Genomic DNA, 25,425 nt, shown 5'->3' on the forward strand with positions numbered 1-25,425 from the left:
CAAGGAGAAGGAAAAATATCAGGAAAGGGTGGGGTAATGGACGTTTTTCACAGTGTAATTATATTTGCATGAGTTATTGGGAGAGATACTGCAGGCTATTCAGAAAGGAAGGAGGTAATTTGAACAGATTGAATATTCTCAGGAAGAGATATTTTGCAAGCCTGGAAGTCTCTGCAATGTCTGCAGATCAGAACAGGCTAGGTAGCAATACCACGGGGTATTGTTGAAACTTCTGCTGTTGCTGATGTTGCCCGTTTACATGTGTATTCAATAGTATCCCTTCCAAAACACTCTGGGCCCACAATAGCATAGTAAATAGTCCCGACCAGCTCATGACACATGATTCTAACTGTGTATGTATAGAAAGGAGAATTCAGAGTTGGCTAAACTCATAAAAGCACATAAAATAGACTCTTTTCTACTGCAGTTTTATGTCTCGATATTAGACATGTATGAGACAAGTGTGTACTGTCCATAGACAGTGCACAAGACCATCTCCCTGAAGCTCAGTATGAAATATTCTAAAACCAAGGGATAACTTTCTCCCACTTCCAGCCAGACTCCCTCGCTCTGAACAGCAGAAGAACAATCACAAATGATAACCATGGCTTGCCCGGTGTCACACAATTCCCTGTAAAGGAGAGGGGCAGACACAGAGCCAAGCTGCCCCAGACAAGCCTTCAGGAAAGATTAAGCTTCCTGCAGTTAGTGGAGGCTCCAGCTGTCCACTCCTTCGGGCCTCATTTCCATATAGAGATGTCTTGCAAATGACACATCTTTCCCAGGGCAGTCCACATGCCCTTCTCACCCCATCCTTGCTATCTTAGCCTGACAGTGGGCAGCCGTCCTGGGAAGTGCTTACACCAGCGATACAAGTTTACAGCGTCACTGGACCTGCACCACTGGCTGACTTCTGCCTACCCTGCCTTCCTTTTGGTTTCACAAGTGTGGCTCCTTAAAACAAACTCCATCTCGGCATCCATTTCTGAAAGGTAACATGGGCGATAAAAATGAAGAAGCATCCATATTCCTAGGGCAAGGCCGGTCTCAGTGATGTATTAGATTTGGCAGAGACCCAGCAATGAACAAGAGCTGAGTAACCCAAAGCCTTTTGATGGGGGGCAGATGAGACAAGCTCATCACAACAAGCTTTGCCCCAAAGCACTAACACCAAGGGAAAGACAAGGGCCGGAGTCTGGGAGCATGGAGCAAACAAAAGCTTAAACTTGTTAGGCGGATTAGCTGCAGGCAAGCGATAAGCTGGGTGTTCCGTGGGCAAACCGATGTACACAGAGAGGCGGAGAAATTCCAGAACAACAAGGAAGACATGAAAAGGGCAGGGGCACCAGACGAGATGGGAGAAGTGTATAACAGTTGGAGTTAGAAGGCTTCCAAAATGCTGTAGACAGTAGTGTGACAGGAGGGGCCTGCATAGCAATAGGACCGATGGGAGGAGGGGTGGTACACACACTTGGCACACACGAACACACAGGAGTAAGTACACGTGCATATATCCCACACCGAAAAGCCCAGATGCCATCATGGAACAGGGGTGGAAAGACTGTACACGAGCCAGAGGTTGAAGAGGACCAGATAGTACAGTGTCTTCAGGGCATGATAGGAGAGCAGTTGTGACTAAGTCTTGCATGACATCAGTCAACATTCTGTCATGGAATTGGAAGGGATCAAGAGTCTCTACCCCTGAGGAGCTGTTTGCAGTGAGTAGCCTCTGCAGGGAGATAGACTCAGTTTTCTTTAAGGTTGTAGCTCTAATAGCTAGCCCCACATCCTGCAAGTATTTGGGCAACACAAACTGGAAAAGAAGACACGAAGCTAGGGGAGTGGGGATGTATGTGAGGGGTGGGTCTGGGAGGAGTTAGAGGGAGGAGTTGATGTGAATGTGACCAACCACTTCATAATCGAGTCTCAAGGAACAAACTACTAAGCAATGGTTATAGCGGCTTACTCTCTTGTGAATTATTGCACAGAATCTCTTGTAGAGGCAAGTAAATGTCTCTCAGTTTGTCGAAATTGTCCACATGGATAGTATTTTCTTTCTTCCCTGCCATGGTCTCCAGTTCATCCTGGTTGGCACGGCCTACGCCGACTGCAAAGATGGTGATTCCCTTGTCTCTGAGCTCCCGTGCCGTGTCGTTGAGTTTATCTCGGTCGTGGGACTCGCCATCGGTGATGACAATCATCAGCTGTCTCACGTTCTGCTTCAGGCGGCTGCCGTGCTCTTCCATGAACAGGATGTTGGCGTGCTGAAGGGCCTTGGCAGTGTAGGTATCCCCTCTGGTGTCCCTGGGCCTCTTCAGGTGCTCGGTGATGGCCGATCTGCTCGAGTAAGTGTTAAGGTAGAAAAGAATCTCGGGGTTGTTGGAATACGTGAGAGCTCCGAACTGAACTCGGTCCCTGCCAACGTCTGCCTTCTCCACCAGGTGGATGGTGAGGTTAATCATGCTTTCTTGTTCCCGTGGACCGATGCTGCCTGAGTGGTCCAGCACAAACACAATGTCTAAGAGTTCGATCCTCTTGCAATCTGGAAAAAAAAAATATAAACCACAGGCATTCATAAACTCCACCATGCCACCTACACACACTGAGGGAACTGAACGTGGTCAACTTTGGCCATTGAGCATCCTAGGTACATGACGTCCCAACCTCATCACCCATGACTGGATTCTCATATGGGCACAGCGGTGTGCATGTGGAGACCAAAATTCAACCTCAGGTTTCATTCCTCAGAACGCTGTCTACCTTGGTTCAGAAATAAGGTCCCTCACTGACCTGGAACTCACCAGGTAGCCTGGGCTGGCTGGCCAGCGAGCCCCAAGGCTCTGTCTGTCTCTACCTCAACACTGAGGTTACAGGCACTGAGGTTAAAATCTGGCTTTTTCAAATGGGTGTTGGGGGGTCAATCAATCTCTGATCTCCATGTTTCTGAGGCAAGTACTTTGCCAATTAACCATTACCCCAACCCTTGTCTCACTTGCTTCTTCATGGTGGTTGTTGTCATTTTTACAGAGAAACCAAAGTTCAGTCAAGGACAGGATTCTAAGGGTGCACATACCCTTAGCTAAGGGCCTTCACAGCTGGTGGCCCTAGTACCATACCATCCCAACCCAATGGTGCCTTTGCTAATTAGCTTTTAGCATAAAAACAATGTCAGACACCAATTCAAGAGCAATCACAATGGCAGACCTGCTAGGGTCTGCAGAGACTGCCTGCAGCTCATAGTGTGGGCAGGGGATTGTATTCCATTCTCTCTGACTCCAGCTGTCCTCTGTGTCCCCAGTAAACAAATCTCCCCAGATGTATCAGGGAACTCCTCTCTTAATGTGTGCTCCATCCTGGCCTCCAGAATTCAAACATAGGAATGGATGGATATAAGTTGGGGGGGATGAAAGTGCCCATCTCTGCTTCCCTAGTCTCACGTCCTCTTCCACTTTCAAAGCCAACAGACCACTCTGGTGGGCTGCAAAGTCTAGACTCTCATAGTAATTTTCTTCCTTGATAAACTACGCATCTGCCCTCTAAAGTTTCCATTATCCTTCACTTCCTACCAGCCTGTTTTCCCTCCAGTCTTTATTTCAGCCAGTAAGGCTCTCAATTATCCAAGTCCCAGACACTGTGGATAAGCTCGAGCTATCCCTGTGAAAACCTGTGGCAATGGCTTCACTGAGACTCGGTGACTGAGCATGACTTGAAAAACATTTACAGGGCGGTTGCTATAAGAGGCAGTTTCACCTGTGCACCAGACAGGGCCCTGGCAACATTAGTATTTATCCAAATGAAGAGTCTCAAGTTGAAGGCCTGGTCCTTTAGGATTCCTCCCCATGCTATCAAGAGCCCGAGAATCAGTCACTGCCGGGTGTAGACAAAGAGGACTCCAGTCAGTTACTGGAGAGGCCCGAGATAACATCTAAAGCTCAGATTGCAACAAAGTGTTTCATTTGTTAACTTCTAAAAATTCTAAACACTGAAATTTTGAAGGATGAAACCCAATGAATGTTTCTATGTTGCCAGGAGAACACACAACAGACTTCTGATGTTTTCATTTGCTCCCTCAGCCGCCACAGATCAGCACAGGACAGGGTTTTTTGTTTGGTTGAGTTTTGTTTTGTTTTGGGGTTTTTTGTTTTTGTTTTTGAGTTTGTTTTTTTTTTTTTTTTTTTTTTGGTTTTTGTTTGGTTTTTGGTTTTGGTTTTTTTTTTTCTTGTGGGGTTGGTTTTTTGTTTTGTTTTGTTTTGTTTTGTTTGAAGTTTTCTCCTCCTAACATTTTTTCTTTTGTTTTTTCATTTCTTATTTTATTACTTCTATTTTTTTTTATTTTTTTTTTCCATTTTTATTAAATTGGGTATTTCTTATTTACATTTCAATAAGTGTGAGTCTTCAGGCCTTATGCAGGCCAATAGCTAACTGTGGTTCTAGAGAGGTTAAATCTGATAGCATCTGGGCTGGGAGGCCGTTCAGTGGTGGAGTTCCCGCCTAGCATCTGTGAGGCAGCATTTTGGCTCAAACTGAAGATTGCTCAATACTTTTTAGAAAACATTATGATTTAGGAGAGAAATGTGGTAACCTTAAGCCATCAGGCACACACTGCAGTTTCACAAGTACATGAACAGACAAATGCCTGGCTACCAGAAGTTAAGAATGCCAATCAATAAAAATGCACACTTGGTATTTAAAATGTGAGGGGTGTTCTTGCTAGATCAGGTCTGTTTAGGTTGCCATTTATTATAGCTAAAAGGAAGATGCACTTATGCTTCTAATTACTTCCTGCCCTAGATGACTCTATAGATACATGAAAGCATTATAACTGACAAAAAGCAGAAGTAAAAATATCTACAGAAACAAAAGGGATTAATGGGAGGGGGAGCCAAGAAAGGAAAAAGAGAGGGGTATATGAGGACATCAAAATATGCTCAATTCTATAGTTTTTAAAATAAAGATACTTTTTAAAACCAAAGAAAAGGGAGCTAGAAAGGTGGCCTAGCAATTAAGAACATTGTCCTTCCAGAAGTTTCAGGTTCAGTTTCCAGCACCCACATGGCAGCTCACAATCATCTGTAGCGCTAGTTCCAGGGGATCTGAGACACTCTTCTGACCTCTGTAGGTTCTGAGTGCCATGTGGTACACAGTCATACATGCAGACTACACATCCAGACGCATAAAAAAATGTGGATACAACTTAAAACACCGAAGTCTAGGAAGTGGCGGAGACCAGAGTGCAGCCCTCTTTTAAGTCAATATCTCACACCCTGGAGGCTTAAAGGGAAAAGGGGTGGGGCACTTACCATGCAGAGCACACACTCGAAAGATGAGTTTACTCTCTATGGTCTTCAGATGATCAAAGTTCTCTACATGGAAAACCAGGCTGCCGTCCCCACTGATCTCCTCCAACTGAGTCCTGTTAGCACCATACACACCCACGGAGAAGATAGTCACACTTTTGCTCCTGAGCGCCATGGCCGGACCCCCCACTTCATCCTGGGCTTGTCCATCTGTGAGGAGGATGAGGAACTTTCTGACCTGGGGGCGCCCCCCCTTGGAAAGGTCAAAGTATTCATTTACGAAGGTTAGTGCACTTCCGGTCAAAGTGTTTCTGTTGATGGGAGACATTCCATCTATGGCGGCATAAATTTCCTCACGTGTGGAGTATTTATTAAGCTGGAACTCTTCTTTATTGTAGTCACTGAACTGAACGACACCGACTTGGGATCTGTCGGCGCCGATCTGAATCTTCCCCACCAGGTTTTTCATGAACGTTTTCATTTTCTCAAAATTTGTAAGCCCTATGCTCCCAGAACTGTCCACCAAGAACATGATGTCCGCCTTCATGTCTTCACATCCTGTATGGGAGAAAGAGATCAGGAATCGGTGTGATTCTTAGATACGAGGGCACAGTAAACAGTAACAAATGCACTTACGAGAAAAGTGCAAAATCGGCCCAGGGCATGGCTGTTACGGTTGACATTTTTACTTGTGACTTTGGTAGAAGAAGCCTAACAAGAACCCTGCATCGGAAATTCACTAAGGACAACCCCAGTCCTTCATCCACACAATCACCCATTCATTTGTCATTCGTGCAGCCATCATTCATGGATCATTCATGCATTATTCATGTATACTCTTTCATCATTCATGCATCATTCATTCATCACTCACTCATCACTCACTCATCACTCACTCATCACTCACTCATCATTCATTCATCATTCATCACTCATTCATCATTCATTCATCACTCATTCATCATCCATTCATTCACTCATTCATCATTCATTCATTCATTCATAACTCTTAAGTATACAGAAATACCAAGCTTCAAGTTAAATGTTAAAGATGTGATGGTGATTTTAAAAGTTAAGCAGAGCCAAAGTAACCAATTCTCAACATTTCTGGGACTAATGTTTCATTTAAGCATTAGTCATGAAACTAATTTAAAATAGTCATGAAAAACATAAATCTAAGTAATCTTAAAGCAGCATTATTTCTGGGGTAATTTTAAATTATTTGATAAATAAGTCAACTCTAGAAAATGAGTAGTGAAAAGATTTTTTAGAATATTACATGATTTAGTACACACATATATTCATTCACCATGGACTATTCCTTCATACACACACACACACACACACACACACACACACATACATATCCTTATAGGAATAGGGTATTTACACACACACACACACACACACACACACACACACACACACACACAACATACATACATGGTCCTTATAGGAATACACACACACACACACACACACACACACACACACACACACACGTCACTTCTATAAACTTTTGAAAATGAGTGTTATTGAGGCTGGAGAGACACTTCAGCAGTTTCGAACACTTGTTTCCTTTGCAGAGGACCCAGGCTTAAGTCCCAGCACCCACACAACAGCTAACAACTGTCTATAACTCCAGTCCCAGTGGTTCTGATGCTTTCTTCCGACCTCTGCAAACACAGCATCTACATGATACACACACATATATGCAGACCAAACACTCGTACATGTGAAATAAAACTTTTTAAAATCTTTTAGATTAAAAAAATATGAATATGGCTTTAACAAAGCCCCAAGGTAAAGTGAACTGCTGACGATATTTCTGTGTGTGACAGGCACATAGAAAGGATTAGATCATTTTATATGCATCTAGCATTCACGGAAGCTACTCCCTTATTTCTACATGTGATAGGGTCTGCTTCTAGAATGCTAATCAATATGTTTTCCCATTTTTGCCTGTTAATCAAGTTTAATCCGGGCAGATCTTTTCCAAGCAGAAAAATGCTTGTCCCAGCCTCCCTTGCAATAAGACTTGACTCCCGCCACCCCTTCCCCTGACTAAGTTTGAACGAGTAACTGAGCAATAGTGGCCCAGCCTCTTCTGGGAGCTACCATCAAAACTAAGTACAGCACGCTGCCTTCAGATCTCACCTTCCACATTTGGGAGGTGAGGAGCGCAACTTCAGTTTTAAACTAAGGTAGAAGCCCCTGCCTGTCCAGAAAACCTTAACCCCTTCCCTCCAGCCTATTGCAGAAGAGAAAAAGGAGCAGTAACATTCTGGAACCTCGAGCTTGAAGTGTTCCTATCAGAGACTTTAGTCCAGCAGCACCTGCCCTGGGGCATACTGCTGTGGTCTGGTTCCTCGGGCATAGGCTCCTTGGCATTCTAAGCTCCACTTACTAGTTAGGACTCATTTCCTCGTCCACGACTGGATACCTGAACTATAAACAATGTGCCAGCCTCCTCACCTCAGCCTCGAACCTTCTTCTCTGAAGAAGAATCTACTCTACGGTGCCCTCTGTACTATGCTTCCTGGAGTTCTCCTTTTCCTGGATGGAGTCAAGGCAGGAGACACTGGGATCAGTCCTGCTCATCTTCCTCCTCTTAGACCCCGACTGTATATGACAGCCGTATTGCGGTCAGAGCAGGGCAAGAAGGAAGATGAATCCCGTGACGTGGGACTCTGCCCGCAGTATCACACACTTGCGTCTTTGCTTCTCTTCCCAGTGTCTCAGGAAAACAAATCACCCATATTTTGCATCCTGTCCTCGCTCCAGCGAGAACCTCAGCCACCTTCTACAATACCCAACTTTGGTTCTGTCATTGTGTTTGTTCGCTTGCTTGCTTTGCAGGGCTGAGGCTTAAACCTGGGGCTCCTCCAGTCCAAACAAGTGCTCTAACCACTGAGCTACGTTCCCACCCGCACCTGACCTTTATGCAGCCCTTTCTGGGTTTCGCTTGGTTTCCTTACCTTTATCAGAGCAGATGCGGTGGACAATCTCATTTTTTATGGACTTCAGAGAATCGAAATTCTGCCCAAAGCTAACCCTTTCGTCTTTCCCAGCAATTTGTTGCAGCTGTGTCTTGTTCGCCTCGCCAATCCCAACGGCATGAATGGTGATGTGCTCGGCCCTCAGTCTGTTGGCAGGTTCTAGGACGCTGTCGTTTGACTTCCCATCAGTCAGCACGATGAGGTAGCAGGGGACTTCGTGGATCCTCTCTGACTTTCCCTTCTTGATTATTGGCAGGATGAAATCCAGGGCTTTCCCAGTGAACGTACCACCTTTGAGTTGCTTGATGTTCCAAACAGCCTTCCTCAAGTCGACGTCCCTCGTGTAGCGAGAGACAGGAAATTCCACCTCGTTCCTGTGTGAGTACTGTACAACTCCAACCCGGACGTTGTTGGGGCCGATGGGAAACATGCCTACCACGGAGGACATGAATATCTGGATTTGCTCAAACTCTTTCCTGCGGATGCTGGATGACCCATCAATGAGGAAATAGATATCGGCCTCCTTTGTGTCCACACAGCCTACAAAGGAAACAAACGTGTGAGTGTAGGCAGTGAGTCCTCTGTCAATCACATCTCCAGTGAACTTCGTCCCAGGCTTTGTGAGGGAGCATGGGCTGTACAGGATCTAAAGAGCAGGGCCTCGGAACCGGGTGGTGATGACACAGGCCTTTAATCCCAGCACTCTGGAGGCAGAGGCAGGCAGACCTCTGAGTTCTAGGCCAGCCTCATTTACAGAGTGAGTTCCAGGACAGCCAGGGGCTACACAGAGAAACCTTGTCTCAAGAAAACAGAACAAAACAAACAAAAACCAAAAACAACAACAACAACACCAAAAACAAAACAGGCCCCTGGGTTGGTGTGGAACCTGGATCTTTCTGTCCATTTTAACCTTTGAAATGTATCTCCTAAACACGGGGCAACCTGGCCGGTTTAGAATTCTTGTTGTTAGCAGCTTTGGAGCAGTTAATGATTCCTGACACCGCTGTAAGCTCTGAGCAACCGTTCCTTAAGAAATAAAGAATACTGAAAATAAGTCCAACCCAGAGAATTACAACTATGAAATCAGTACACAAGGCTCTGGGGCTGAGATCACGATCCTTGCGAAGCACAGGTTGGTCTGGCCTTGCAAACCTTGAGAGTGAGCCGAGAGAACTGATGCGTAATTAACAAAGAGCTGAGGGCTCACCTGAAGTGAGGCAGCAGTGGCCAGAGATGGTAAAGAGAGCGTATGGGGCGCAGCGGAGCCCAAGGCTTCCCTGCACCTCCACCCTCTCACACACATACCAGGCAGCACCAATCACTGATGCTCTTACCAACTTAGAGCCCAGCCAGGAAAGCCCTTGCTGCTCAAGTGTGAGGAACTGCCTTCGAGCACAGCACCTGCATTAAGTGTGGAGGGGCCACCTATGTCTGTAATCCCAGTGCTGGGAAGGCAGAGTCAGGAAGACCCCTAGGGTTTGTTGGCCACTCAGTCTAGTGGAACCTGGGGGCACCAGGAACAATGAGAGACCCAACCTCGAAAAACAAGGTGGGAAACAATTGAAGACACAGACAGTGACCTCTGGTCTCTACATGCAGACACATGTGTATATGTACACACGCAGGAGCACATGTACATATACAAAAAACCCCACCCACTATATTTAATTAAATAAAATTAGGGACAGCAAAATTGCTCAGAGAGTAAAGCGATCACCGGGTCAGCCCGACTCCCTGAGTCCAATCCTTAGAACCCATGGTGGAAAAGCAAGAAGTGACTCAAACACTGTCCTCTCAACTCCACACAAGTGTTAGGCCACACACGGGCCTGTGCCACAAACACCTCCTACCCACACAATAAATCCGTTCCTAATTAAATAAACTCACAAGTCATCTCGTTTACAGCTCACTGGCTGGTGGGGACTAACCCTTGAACGGCAGCTGTAGGACATGTCCACCATTCGATTAGGCAGCGATGAAATCTGCCCCTTGACAGAAGGCCTCACAGTTCAGTCAGACAGAGATAAAGCTACCGATGTGTAGATGTGACTTTTAAAATAGACGTTTGTTGTCAACCGGGTGATACTAGACCTGTCAGTCACAAAACCGACTTTCTGATAGGATGCCACACCCCTAACAGTCTTTTTTAACTGCAATTTAGTTTCTACCTTATAATGTCTAAGAAGAGAAAATGCTCTCTGGTCACAGGACATAAATGGCCAGGCTCCTGGACACCAGCAGTTCTCACTGTTACAGTGTCTGGAGTTTGGATACTACAAATAATGCCCTTTGATTTACTAATGCTTTAGTTAGCAAACTAACAGAAACAGAGACAGGGCGACAAGCAAAGAGACAACATTAAGAAAACAAGTCAAGTCCAGTGTTATCTGAAGGTGAGACAATAGATTATTTTTCTTCTCTATGTCCATCTACACTATAAAAAATGTTTTATGTATTGTGTGGATGGCTTTATTATATCTTACCAAGGCACAATTTGTGCATTAACAAAATCGATCCATTGTCCAAGTATGTTGTCCAATGGATTTTGGCGTATTTATAGCTGTGCAACCATTACCCCCAAATTCAGTTTTTTTTTTAACGTTCTCGAAACCCTTAAAAGTTCCCTGAGTTTGGCCCAATGCCCACTCCTGCTCCAACCCCTGGCAACCATTCCCATTAGCCATGTAATAACAAGAGTCTTCTAGACATACCAGTTTTATCCAGCTCCATTTGTTCAGCATGGGTAGACACCTGGGTCCAGATTTCATTGTGGATCTTCTTCAGGAAGTTCCCACTGTATGATTCCAAGTGCTTGTAGGAGCTGTGTGTGGAAATGCTCTGTCTGGAAGGGTACGACACTATGTCTTCTAGCTGTGTGTTGTTGGCCCCTTGGACGCTCATTGCAAACATAGTTACGCCCTGTAAGCGCAGGTCCAGCGCAGCCTCCCGCACCGCATCATCTGACGCTCTGTGGGTGACCAGCACGGCAATCTGGGGGACCCCCTGTGCCTTTCTGCTGCCACTGGACTCTGAGAAGCCTTCTTTCCTCATGTGCTCAATGGCGGCCCCAACATTAGATGCCCCCGTCCGGAGCGAGAGCTTCTGGATTTGCTGCTGGAATTCAGACTGGCTGGTGCTTGATTTCAGAGACGACACAGTCTGAGCCTTGTCACTGAAGCTCATCAGCCCAAGCCTCATGCAGTTGTCCTTCACGTCCACAGAGCTGGTGACATTCTCCAGGAAGTTCTGCAGGTCCCTCAGATTTTGTGTGGTCCCCACGGACTCGTCCACCAAGAATATAAGGTCGGCAAGGGAGTCTTTCTGGCAGGATTCGAGGAAGGGAACTGTGGAGACAGAAAAGTTGTGAGGTTAGGGGAGACCACTGGCCTGGGACGGGAGGACTTCCAGGATTGTGGAAATGCTAATGCAAATGGACAGTGTTACCACAGACCCAATCCGAATTGTTTCCCCTTATTAAAACAAAACCGTAAAATTCTAAGTAAGACTGGCAAGGTCATTGAATTCAGAGGTTCCGTGTGTACTCTTTCTCTATACTTAGCAAGTTTCCTGCCACACACTTACAGCTGGCATTGTCACGGTCATCTCTGTTACCACCTCTTCCCACTGTCGGTGTGACCACAGTCACCAGCACATGAAACTCATTACCAATATTACCAGTATGACTGCCTCGGCCATGGTCCCCACACCCACCTTTCACCAGCGATGTGACCACCCTGGTTGCCACCGCCTTCGTCACCCTCACGTGCTGACTGACATGCAGGGATGGGTTTGGCAGACATATTTCTGACCTGAACAAACTCACACACTCCATGGCCAGACCATATTCTTTCAAGAGGTAATGATGGCTACAAGGACATCAAAACAGGTAGCTTAATTGACTCTACTGGGAGTGTGGCTGGGGAAGGGACTCTAACCCATGGGAGACGTGAAGTCAGGGCAGGCCTTTCTGAAAAGGTCCCACTTGGATGAAATGCGTAGGATTCAATCATAGGAAATTCGGAAGAAAGAGGAATTCTAGGAGAAAGAATCGCAAAAGGCAGGGACAAGCAAGGCATACATAGTGGCTAGAGCCAGAGGTGAAGGGAAGCGGGGGTGACAAGCTCAGAGGGGAGCGGCCCAGATCACCTGGGAGTCACATGACCTGTCTTAATGTCTTAATCATCACTCTAGGTGTGAAGGAAATATGAATTCAAGGTGACAACAAACAACTCTTCTGGGCCAGGCAAGAGACAGGACAGAGCAGCAAGATCAGTTCTGCTGTGTGATTAGAGACAGCAGAAAACTTAATGATTGGACACAAACGCAGAAATAGAGGGAAACTCCTGGGCTTAAGGCTCGAGTGTCTGAATGGATGGGGTCAGTTGCAGTGAGCCGTATTGGATTTGGGCCTAGCCGCTTTGTGAATGCATAGCTCAAGGTGGCTACTTGACTCTGGGCTGCATGGCCACAGAGGTTTAACCTTGAATTGACTGCCATACAGACTTGAGATTGTTGAACTAAGAGCCTCTCCCAGGAAGACCCTGGGAGCAATGACAGGATGTTTCAGCCTGAGCAAAACACCGGATGTCCCTGAGCAGATTCCTGAGAAGGTTCGACCTTTTCAAAGAACATGTCCCGGAAGACTGTTGCCTCTTTGTTATAGGAGGATATCTTGCAGTATAGTGATTCACTTTATATCCTTGGGCACTTCCCAAACTCCCCCCACCCTAAGCTTCAGTTCCTGCTTCATTTCCTGCCTCAGAGCTTTAAATGCTGTACATTCCTCTCAATAAACGAGACCTTGACAACAGAACTCTTGCTTGGTCTCCTTCTTCTCTTCACCCCCATTTTGGCCCCACAGGTAGAAAGCCTCTTGGGACCCTGAATAACTGGGTCCCCTGGCTGGGGACAAGTGGCGCCCGAACAGGGACCCCGAAGCACTGCCGACTACAGGACGACGGAGATAAGAGAGCTGCAGCGGGAATCGAGGCCTCTTCAGGCCGTATCGCTCGTGCGTCGCTGGAGAGGGAGGTAAGGACCGGTCGAATAATTGTCGTCTAATTGCCATGGGGAAGGTATTGTCTAAGGAGGCTTGATTCATAGGAGAGATCAAGCGCTCATTCAGGGAGAGAGGAAAGAGTTAAGAAAAAGGATTTAATCAATTTTTTTTTGTTTTGTTGATGAAAAGTGTCCTTGGGGTAAGATGGGCTAGAAAAGGCCTTGATGATTTGGGCTAGCGTAAGTAAAACTTGTAATAAAAAAGGGACAAGGTAATGGTAAAGTGTTTTTGTGTATGCGTTCTTTTAGAGTTATATTTTAGTCTTTGGACCCTGACTAGAGATAGTTTACACCCTAGACATGAGAGAGAATGGGTTTGGGAAAAACAGTCCTCCCGGACTCTCCACGGATGCTTTGGAGAAAGAGAAAAACTTTTCAGAGCTCTCCTAGGAACAGAGGGAAAGCAGGAGACGTCCTGCCTCTCTGCTGGCTCCTATTGGAGAAATGCTTATTTCTGGTTCTGGGTTCCATAGGTAGGATATGTGGGTCCCTTTGGTGGGACACCATCTAGTTTTTTCCTTCTATGTCTATTGTCTGTCCTTGGTGCACCAAGCTCTCCATGTCTGTCAGTTTATGTCTGTGGTTTTTGTTTCTCGTTGCTTAAATGTTTTATGTTTCGTGTTCAAAAGAAAAAATGGTAAAAACTTTATCTGCCGGTCGTTCACACCTTGACTTGGTTTTAACTCGTTTCAAAAAGGAACAAATGAATAAAAAACAGTTTCAATCGGCCTTTGGAGCCCTATACCTAAAGCTAGGAGCTTAGGTCAGCTGGAGAAGCTGCCCAGGGGTGGCGTCTGCAGGAGCTGATTATTAGACTCAACAGGTGACAAGGTGCTTCTCTTAAAAATCACAGCTAGAAAACTAAAATGGTGCTTGTGTAAATATTAAAAAGACATGTGTGCCACTTCAATTTTGTTTCTGATTGGTTTTAAATGTATAAATATGCTCTACATGCCTTGGTTATGGACTATTGGCTTTTAAATTACTAGATATGGTTAAAAGGTGTAACATTGGTAACAGAAAGTTGGCTTAAAACTGTAATTTGGATGAAGTCATTCTAGATAACATGTGGCATGAGCCAACCTAGGGAAACAGGTCTAAATTGAGGTAATATTTTTATGGAACTCTTATTCTAGAAACCAGGCTTCTAAAAGATTTTAGGGCAATGTCTCTTTGTCAAACTTAGTAGCATGAAGGACAGACTTGGTGTCTTTCCAAAGTTGTGGTTTGCCCTGAAGTTACCTGTATTTTGATGCTAATTCCACTGCCCCAAGGGCAGCTGCCTAGTCACATACTCAGAACTCAGGTGACTTCCCAAAGTTGTGGCTGTCTGGTGTTACAAGGAGAGCTTAAAGATTGTGATTAAGGATTGCCAGTGTTACATTGACTAACTCAAACTTATTTATAATTAAAAAAAAAAAAAAAAAGAGAGAATCAAACAGGTAGAGATTGTTACAGGATTTACAAAGGATTGATGAGGTTTTGGAACTTATGAGAGCATTACAGCCAGTTTGCTTACTCCAACTGCCATTTCAATGTAGATTTAGAGGATTGTTTTTATGCAAATTATTTATGTCCTGGCGATTGTGAGTTTTCATTTCGTGAGCTTGCTTATAATTTTAGAGAGCCCATAAAGTGATATCATTACAAATTTTACAAAAGAATGGATAATAGCCTTATATTATGTAATTTTGTTGCTTCTTCAATGTAAAAAGTTAGAACCTTGAATCTTTCAGTATATATGGAAATTTTTACTACAAACCTTTGCTCTCTAAATGAGCTTTAATATTTGGGGAGTAGCTGTTGCACTACTCCAGAAAAGAATGTTTGAAGCTAATTTTAAGCTTCTAAGGATATGTTAATTGGCTAAGTACCTCACCTTACCAGAGGACTTAGGCCTTTGTTTGTTATCCTCATTGGAGATAAAGCTTTTTTCGTATTAGTACAAAATTGTAGGCTAGAGTCATGGAAGTATTTTTAAAAAAAAAAAACCTGGTAAAACATATCTTATTCCAAAAAGCAATTATATTGGTTATTACAAAATACTGATATTTGGCCTATTACATATAGAAATTTTCAGGCAAAATTGATAATTTTACTCTTTGCATGCTTTTCTATTTACTGTAAATTTGTGCATGCAACCCATAGAATATGCGCTTAGTGTATTTATAGGTGGTTCATCTAATGAAAAGGCTACATGTATGATTGGATCACTTGTTTATTCTCTTGAGTTTCCCCTGCTTCAACACAGACTATTAAATTACGTGCTGTAGCCACTGTTTTTAAACGTTAAAAATCAAGCTTTCAATTCATATGCTGATAACCAATGTGTGGCTTGTGGTTTACAATTGATTACAATTACTTAATGCTTTATTGGAGACAAGTTTTCTACTTGAAATCAGTGAGTGATGATTTCAGTGTTAATGTCTGACAACTCACTGTCCTTTCAGTGCTCTGGCTCAGAGAACTAAACAAAACCATAGACCCAGCTCTTTGAAAATGGTAATGGAGTTGATAACACACCCTCACGAAAAGAGGAAGCTCCATTTGCTTACTTTCAACGCCCAGCCTCACCCTGCCGGCTCAGGGATTTCTAGTAAGACTGAATCTGGACAGTATTTATAGGATTTGGCATCTCTAATTAATGCTTATGTTTAGGTAAATAAAGCTGGTGAGGGGCTGGAGAGATGGCTTAATGGTTAAGAGCACTAAGTACTGTTCCTTAATAGATCATTTAAGAACTCAAACTGGATTGCCTAGACCCCTTAGCAAGGGAGGACAATGATACCAGGCAGATTATAGGCCTTATATAGAAACAGTCAAAAAATCTCATTCTTTATATCACCAAAACAATAATTTGGTATACAAGTCAATTTATAAATACAAGTGCTCAATGTCCTCAATTTAATCCTCAAGGACTTATCTTAATAAATAGTATCTTAACAATATCTTAATAAATATAAAGGGGGAGTTATCCTGTATGCTAAATAATACTCCTTTTATTTCAATGTTAAAATTTGGATGCCAAGGAACTCTTGTTTGGTGTTTATGGCACCCTACAACTAGGCATACTTCTGCCTAGGTGAAATAGAAAGACCCACATACTGGCATGATCCTGTCCAGGTATTTTTTATGGGGAAGAGGGAATCTTTGTGTTTTTTCTACAGGATGCTACAGGAGTGTGCCAGCTGCCTGAGTGGCTGGTGAGACATGCTGATCCTGGGAGCATGAAGATTCAGCTCTCCTGGTTCAGGTCCCTGGAGTCATTCCTGTGTCCTTGGAGGAATATGGAGGATTCCCCTCCATCTTTTGTCATCACAGAAATTCTGGCGTTGCTGCGGTCATTGTGTCCCATCCCACCGCGGCCTGCGCTCCAACCCTCTGTGCACTACTGCTTGTTCCAGAGAAGAATGACCGATCCTGAACTGTCCTGGGAAAGACCTTGGCACTTTCGCTGCTATTGTAGCAGCCATTACTGCTGCAGCCATTGTGTCTGCAGTGTCTGGAGTTACCTGTCCCCCAATCTATTGTTAGGCAAACACAGTGGGTGAACTTTCTGGAGTAGTTGCTAACAATTGGGAATTCTAAATTTTATTACAGGAGAGGCTTGACTAGGCCTTTGGTGGTATGGCCATAGCAGCTGAGGGAGAACCAGATGAGGTGCCCACTACTTATCGGGAGAGGCTCAACTTCCACAATCTCTTATATTAATGCCATCTGGCTCCTACTCTTTCGCCCCTGGGCTCAAGTAAGAGGAATGAGAAGATGATCCAATGTAGCTATCCTCAGGGACGGGCAACTTCCTCTGACCCTTGACCAATCTAAGACATGGTGCCTTGGGGGCGACAAGGTGATCCTATGACAGATAAGGCTGGGGTTCGAGAGGTCGATCCTAAGACAGAGGTGGCTACACCCCTGTTTAAATGTACGGGCGTCAAATGCTCCTCTGCCCAGTTCCTCCCCCCAATAACACACACATGTATAGCCCAGAACGGTGTGTTACAGCATAAATTCATTCCTAGCCATTGGGGTGCAGTCCTAACTGCAAGAGTGGCTCGCCATGGCCGAGCTGGGCACTCTGTGAGGCATGTCTGATCTATCTCAGACCACTACTTCCACCTAATGGTCCTTTTTTTAATAAAAGAATAACGGGGAGATGCAGTGAGCAGTATTGGATTTGGGCCCTGCCGCTTTGTGAATGCATAGCTCAAGGTGGCTACTTGACTCTGGGCTGCATGGCCACAGAGGTTTAACCTTGAATTGACTGCCATACAGACTTGAGATTGTTGAACTAAGAGCCTCCCAGGAAGACCCTGGGAGCAATGACAGGATGTTTCAGCCTGAGCAAAACACCGGATGTCCCTGAGCAGATTCCTGAGAAGGTTCAACCTTTTCAAAGAACATGTCCCCGGAAGACTGTTGCCTCTTTGTTATAGGAGGATATCTTGCAGTATAGTGATTCACCTTATATCCTTGGGCACTTCCCAAACTCCCCCACCCTAAGCTTCAGTTCCTGCTTCATTTCCTGCCTCAGAGCTTTAAATGCTGTACATTCCTCTCAATAAACGAGACCTTGACAACAGAACTCTTGCTTGGTCTCCTTCTTCTCTTCACCCCCATTTTGGCCCACAGGTAGAAAGCCTCTTCGGGACCCTGAATAACTGGGTCCCCGCTGGCGGGGACAGTCAGTGTGTCCTTCTGAGACAGTAGGAAGAATGAGTTACAGGTAGCATCCAAGAGTTCCATCTCAGACATACTAGATTCCACTTAGCATTGAACATCCGAGAGGAAATGTCAGACAAGTGGTTTGTTTTCAAGAATCTGGAATCTCAGGTGGAATGCACCATGTTCACAGCAAACACCTCCTCCAAACACAGGAGGAAGAATTGCATCTGTGGAAAGTGGAGTCAAGAGACAAACTTAATCGTGCCAAGCGCTACCCGTTAGCAACTCCAGAAGATGGGAAAACGTGTCCTGTCTGTCGCTCTAGTGTGGGGCTCCTAAAACTAATTGAACCTGGTGAACCTCACTCAGAATCCCACACCACTCAGTATGCCGAAGTCCCAGCGTGACCTACCCAAGTCAACATTTATCTGACAACAGCTGTTACCATCAATAGCTAAGCAAACATCACGCAAGTCCCTTCACCCTTGTTAGCAGATAGACACTGTTTCCCTCACTTTACAGCAAAGGGAACGTAAGTCCAATGGTTAAGAAAACTACCCAATGTGGGAGAGCTAGAGGGCTATCCAACTAGGCTGCCACCCAGGCCAGATCAGGGCCTTGAGTTAACCCACCCTAACATCTATCTCCTCTATGAACTGCTGGACCGTGAGAAGGGGCCATTCCTGAAGCTCCAAAGCTGTACCTTCCATGATGAGATCTTTTCTATGCTTTGTTTAGTTTTTTTGTTTTTGTTTTGTTTTTTGTTTTTTATTGGTTTTTGGTTTTGTTTTCTTTGGGGGAAAAGTTGCAAGGGAGAGAGGAAGATGTGAAGGGATGGGGAGATGCATAGGACTGGGTGCATGATGTGAGGCTCACAGAGAATCAATAAAAAGTTTTAAAAAAGAAGGAAGATAGAGCAAGGGGAAGAAGAGGAAGAAAAGGAGGAAGAGGAGGAGGAAGGGAAAGAAGAAGAGGAAGAGGAGGAGGAGGAGGAAAAGAAGAGGAGGAGAAGAAGAAAACAAAACTAAGCACCTGGGCCATAATTTAAATCACTGATAACACAGCCTTGCCTTAACTTCCAGAAGGCAAGAACCCTTCCACACCATACCCTGTCTCATACTACAAAGAGTTAAGAGAAATATGACGGATACATGGGGCCCTCTGAGAAAGTGACAGCTCCACTTTCCAAAGAGACCAGACTAAGAGATACCTGGAGAGTCAGAGAGCAGCCATGGAAGTCTGGGGATTCTCCTGCTGTACCCCAGAGGCATGGCTGGGCATCTCCCCAGAGTAGCATCCACCTAGAACCGCGCTGGCCTATTTGCCTCATCACCAGGATGATGTGTGCAACCTCCTGTTTTGTTTTCTCTGCTTTTTAACCGATGGTTTCTAGACCCATGACCCCAGTGACTATTGGACTCCAGAGTATTCTGCTTTGAAGTCATCATAGAAAACTCATGGGCTGGTCGGAAGCTGGAAGTTAGCAGAGATAGCTTCTGGGATGGAAATCAGACCTCACCTAAGGACATGCTGCAGTGGCTGGGGCCCTAAGCCCTAAAAGGACACACTTTGATAGCTGGAGTCAATGCGGATCCTGAGTAGCTCTGAATGCACAGACCTCAGTACGGATGATGGGGTCCCGAGAGATGTGCTTGGGGGGGGGGTCCCCAGAAAAGTAAATGGGAAGTTTTCACATAGGCGAGGTACCAGCTGAGGTCCTGAATGGTGTATGTGAGGGAGACACTGAGCCAATTCAATTTGAGAGCCTTCGATTGCCTCGTTTCTATCCATGAGCCTTTGATAAATATAACTAGTATTTCTCCAGTTTAAAGATAAAACTCTGCTGCGAGAGATGCTGTTACTTCACAGCAGCATTTCGGAGTCTCCCTAAAAAGCATTGCTAGTGCCTCACAAAAAAATACATCCTAATATTAAATCTATGAAAATGTGAAATGTTTAGCTCTAAATGTAAAAGCTATCACCATAGGATGACGGACTACCTAGCTGGAGTGGCACAAGTGCCTTCTTTCTGGATAGGTACTGGCTGGTGCTCATTAGACACAGGCTTAGAAGAAATGGGGCAGGAGGGGGCCATGCCACTAGGCATACACAAGCTCAAGATTGAAGCCCTCCACATGGCTGACCAGACAAGTCACCCCTATACAGTCTGTGTGACACAAACGTGCGCCTCTCATCCCACAGTCCTCATTCCCACCAAGAGCTGTGATATGCTAGCTGACTGGCATGTACTGAATTACTGCCCTTCAGCCTCTCATCACCAGGAATATGAAGAAAAAGGAACCATCTAGATGGGTTTCTGAAATCTGTGAGAGCCGACGTTCATTTACTCATAGCAAGAAACAGGACGCCAGCTCACTGTCTAGGCTCAAAGCAGACAGAGAAAAACGCAAGCTGCCAATTCTGCCCTTGTGGTACTGCCCACTCATGACAGGACAGGGACAAAGAGAGACGGAAAATCATGAGGAAGGTTGCTGTCATAAGATGTGCCCCAGGAATGCTGGGACCCAAAATGAAAGCATCCCAAGAGAGGAAGAATACGGGGTTGAGATTTAAATGACGGCTCTCTTCAGCCAAAAGGAGGCAAAGGAAGGCAACAGGACTGATGTCAGAGAAATGGCACCGACAGAGGCAAAGAAGAGGCTGGTGTGTGGAAATTCCCAACAGCTCAATACGGCTAGTGTACTGAGACAGCACAGAGCTGCCGTGAGGGGATAGATATGGAGCCCATAGGGGGTTGGGTGCCTCTGCGAGGCCTTCTTACCGGTCTCATCGACATTGTTTGCAGGTGTGGTTAGAGCTGCAGGTATGATTAGAGGTTCAGGTGTGGTCGGGGCTACATCTGTGACTACGGCCACCGTTGTTCCTTCCCTGTACTGAGTCACATCCTGGATGATCTGTGCCATGTCTGGGGCAAACAGGCTGAGGTCTCTGGCAGTCCTGAGGTTGAAATGGAACTGAGGGGTGGCCATGGCCTTCAGGTTTTCCTCAGAAGCCTTCTGCACCCCCACAGAGATGATTTTCACCCCATCTTCCCGCAGGGCCTTCGAAGCCTCTTCTACGTCATCCTCGGATTCCGCTGAAGCCAGCACCACCAGGACTGGGGGGAACTGTTTCTTGTCTCTTCCGTTTGTGGGAGCAGAGAAATAGGTCCTGTGAGCCTCCTGCAGGGCGTTCCCGATCTTCAGGGAGCCGCCGATGAACCCGAAGTTCTTCTTGAGGTGGTTCAGCATGGGGTTCCTGTTCTTGAAGGCGCCTAGGTGGAACTCATTGTGGAGAGCATCACTGTACTGGGCCAGGGCCACACGGTACTTGTTGGCCTCTACAGGGAGGCTGCTGATTATCTTGTTGAGAAAAGTCCTCACGAATGGGAAGGACTTAATTCCCAGGTAATCCGAGCTGTCTACCAGAAAGACCACGTCTGCATACTTGGGTCCTGGCCCTGCACAGTAAGACAAGAAGTAAACACACAATCTTATTTCTTCCATCAAAATTTAAACCTCAGTACTCACGAGATGATGTCCTCCTGTCAAAGCTTTATCATAATTCCTGAAAGTCAAGGAGAAAAAAACCACTTCTTCAGTCTGACATGTCAAGAGGACATTAGTAAAGTTAGCCATCAGATCTTTCGTCCTCAAATCTATTTCTGAACGTAATTGACTTCCTTGTTGTTTCTGGAGCCCCAAACTACGATACTGTACTACAAAATGAATGACCCAGTAGCATTCCAGAAGGTCCCAATGTGGTTTGAGGACTAATAACTATTTGGGGGGGCACTGCATAGAATAAGCAGTGGTCTCGGGCTGGAGAACTTAAGGAGAGAGTGAGGAGAGATTTTAGGGGCATGGAATCTTCTAGGGACCACGGAGTAGGAGAACCTGGATCAGACGTGAGCATGAAGCATGGGATGACCAGTGCATCTCCAGATCTGGTAAGGTGGCTGAACCATATATTGTCAAAGTTACCCCCATGTGAGGCAAATGGGTCAGTTTTTCAACTCCCTTATGGGTCCTCCATTGACATAGATTATCCCTAAAAGTTGGATAGAGGAAAAAAAATTATAGGTATGACCTCTGTGGTAAAAGGGATCTGGGAAAGCCAGGGGCTGCGTGCAGCCTCCTTCTTTGGTATGCTGAAGCTCGAAAAGCTTGGGGTCCTGAACCATTACAGAGTCAGGATGTTTAGACTGGGGCTACTCAGCTGTATAGTTCATATTGTAAACGGGAAACCGGCAATGATTTAGTCACAGGGACACTTAGCTTATGTTTTCTTTGTGGAAACATAATCTTTTTTTTTTGTTTGTTTTCCACCTATTAAAGGGAAGCATATATATATATATATATATATATATATATATATATATATATTTGTCACATATCTTATACCTTATGCCATATATTACATATTATATATTACATATCATATATACATATAAGAAAATATATATTAGTAAAAGAGAGAGGTGGACAGATTGAACCTTTATATATACACCTAACAAGACTGAACTACTACTCTGTCCTATGATAGCCTCGTAATGATTGTTACCAGGTCAGCTGTCTAATTTCATGTCAGCATCACCCAGGCCAGGATAAATTGAGAATAGGGGATCTCAGTTGAAAAAATACCTCCACCAGACTGACCCATGTGCAAGCCTGCAATACATTTTCTTGATTGATCGTTGGTGTGGGAGGACCCAACTTACTGTAGGCAACGAATGTCACCCTCGGGCTGGTGGTCCTAGGTGCTATAAGAAAGCAGGCTGGGCAGGCCATGGAAAAGCCCTAAGTGGCTGTATTCCATGTCCTCTGTATCAGTTCCTGTGTCCAGGTTCCCACTCTACATCTCTTCCCTGATTTCCCTCAGTGCTGTGGAGTTGTAAGCACAAATAAACCTTTCTCTCTCCAAGATGATGTTGGCCAATGGGGTTTTACTGCAGGAATAGAAACCCTAGTGAGGACACCTAGAAACTATAGGAAAATGTAGGAATAGTGAAGCAGAGTTTTACTTCTGAAATACTTTAGTATGCTGAGTTCCGCAAGCTCGTGGGAGCCCTTCCTCTTAGGACAGGAAATACTTGTTGGAAACTGCAGTAAGAGATGATTGCCACAGCTACCTGCTCACTCCACCGATGCAGCTTGCAGAGGAAGAAATGCTTTAACCTTTACCTACAGTGTTTGTTCTGGTGATCATGTTTAACTATGATGGAAAGTCCCCTGGGTGGAAACAGGACTCAAAGACACCCTTGGATGCTCACATCAGCAGGGATTTCAATGCTGTTATCCAATCTATAAAAGCTATAAGAAACCACGGGCTAGGGTTGGGCCTTACAAAGCTTTACAAAGCATGCCGTGCAAATAAAGCTGAATTCTCCTGCTCCCCTCCGAGCACCTGCTCAGTTGTCCGCTGGTCAGAATTTCTGCAATGTTTCTAAAGACAAAGCTCAATTCACAAGTAGACTTACTGTATTCTCAGAGATATGAGACACTGAGAGTTATGTAAATCAAGGGATAAGGAAGTTCTAGCCAGGGCTATATGGTGTTTTTTACCCATAGCTTTCCCTACCTTTAAGGGATGAAGCCTGTTGAATGTTATGTCCTATGACTATTTATTATTATTATTATTATTATTATTATTATGTGATGTATACTTTGATAAAACATAAAAATGTTTATTTTTCCCAAAAAATAATAAACAAAAACATACCAGTACCTGGGCTTTGGTCTGACAGGGTCTCAGTCCAGAGGATTAGGACAAACACAATTAGCTGGAGCTTCATTCTGTTAACGAACAGGGTTTCTTATTTTTATTCTGAAAAAAAGATGCAATATGAATTATATGCAACATCGAATGCCAGGAACCATTTACAGAATGCTATACTAAAAAGAAGTATTTAAAAAAAAAAAAAAAAGAGGAGGCGTATTTATGCAGCATCCATCAAGCACATGAAATATTCACTGAAAACAAGTATTGATGTGAGTTGAGGAGTTGAGCCCTGAATGTGACTGGGTATGGTAGCAATGTCTGCAACCAGGGCTGGATGTGGTGGCAATGCCTGTGACCGGGGATGGCTATGGTGGCAGTGCCTGTGACCGGGGATGGCTATGGTGGCAGTGCCTGTGATCCCACCATTTAGGAGGGGAAGGCAGCAGATTCCAGTGTTCTCCTTCATTCTCAGCTACGACATGACTCGAAGCCAGCCTCAGCTGCACGAGACCTCCATCCTAGTTAGTACATTGTGTGGTGCTGCTCTGCATTTCTCTATGAAAACCGGTCGAATCTCTTCCCATACCTATTGGGCACTTACATATCTTCCTTGCGGAAACATTTATATCATGCCAACTTTTCAGCAGGCTTTTTGTTGCTGGGTAACAGGAATTGTTTACATATCCCGATCCCAGACACTTAGCAGATAAATGACTTGCAAAGAGACCCCTCCCACTCTGGGGATTATATTTAAGACACACTTTAAGACAAGCGGTTGCAAACTGTTACAAAGCCCAATTTGCCTGCGTTTTGTTTTGTTGCTTATCCTTTAAAGATTTATTTTTGCTTTATGCAGATAGCCGGTTTGTCTGTACAGGTCCAGTCTGTGCACCACAGGTAGGCAGTACCCTCAGAGATCAGAAGAGGGGAGGAGATTTCCCAGGACTGGAGTTACCGTTGGCTGTGAGCTGCCCACGTGGGTTCTATGAATTGAACCCTGATGCTCTGGCCAAGACTTCTCTCCAGCCCCGCTTCCTGTGCATTTAGTATCCAACGCACCGTGTCCACTCCACTGTGATGAAGACTATCCCAAATGCTCTCTTCTAAGTAGACTAGAGCCTTGTCCCTTGGTACTGCAATACTATACGGGCTTCTTTCCAGGGCTCTGGTGCTTGCCCTGTTCCCTGGAGGCGTACGCGGCTAATGCGTCCGTGTTGTTAGTAAAGCAGACTGAACTGGAAACATGGCGGGGAGATGGCAGTGGAATTAGCGCTGAGCAAAAGCGGCCACAAAGGCAGCAGCAGTGAAGGTGACGGCGGCTGCAGTAGCAGCAGCACTAGCAGCTGCCATGCTCCAGAGAGTGCTGACGGGGGAGGGGGCGCAGGAGAGTGAGGGAGAGTGAGGGAGAGTGGTGAGCTTAGGCTGAAGAAAGACCTTGAAAAGAGAAGGGGGAGCTGGGAAAGCCCCAGAGGGCTGCTAAGGGTGTCAGACACACAAGGCCAGAGAGCTATAAGGGCTTGTCACTGTCAACAGCCACTTCCCAAGCCTAAAGAGCCCAGTACTCTGGGCCTAAGGAACTTGTCATTGTGGGACTGGGGGGCCCAGTAGCCAGGCCTTTTTAAGAGCTGTGAGACAGTGCTCTCTGGGCTGCTTGCTGGTACCTGCTGCTGCCATTGTAATCCAAG

The 25,425-nt window shown here is 45.3% G+C and overlaps 1 protein-coding gene across 1 annotated transcript in view; it reads right to left on the reverse strand.

Moving 5' to 3' along the window:
- The window catches only part of Col6a5 (collagen type VI alpha 5 chain), an 87,487-nt gene extending 63,674 nt beyond the window's left edge, over positions 1-23,813 (reverse strand). The window contains exons 1-7 of the mRNA XM_032909864.1: positions 23,747-23,813; positions 20,890-21,479; positions 17,609-17,618; positions 11,008-11,640; positions 8,276-8,836; positions 5,301-5,855; positions 1,967-2,542 (exon numbers count right to left, since the gene is read on the reverse strand). Of these exons, the coding sequence (XP_032765755.1) occupies positions 1,967-2,542; positions 5,301-5,855; positions 8,276-8,836; positions 11,008-11,640; positions 17,609-17,618; positions 20,890-21,479; positions 23,747-23,813 (2,992 nt within the window). The remainder of the gene's footprint in view (positions 1-1,966; positions 2,543-5,300; positions 5,856-8,275; positions 8,837-11,007; positions 11,641-17,608; positions 17,619-20,889; positions 21,480-23,746) is intronic.
- Positions 23,814-25,425: the final 1,612 nt, after the last annotated feature.

This window comes from Rattus rattus, chromosome 8, assembly GCF_011064425.1.
Source record: "Rattus rattus isolate New Zealand chromosome 8, Rrattus_CSIRO_v1, whole genome shotgun sequence".
NCBI lineage: Eukaryota > Metazoa > Chordata > Mammalia > Rodentia > Muridae > Rattus > Rattus rattus.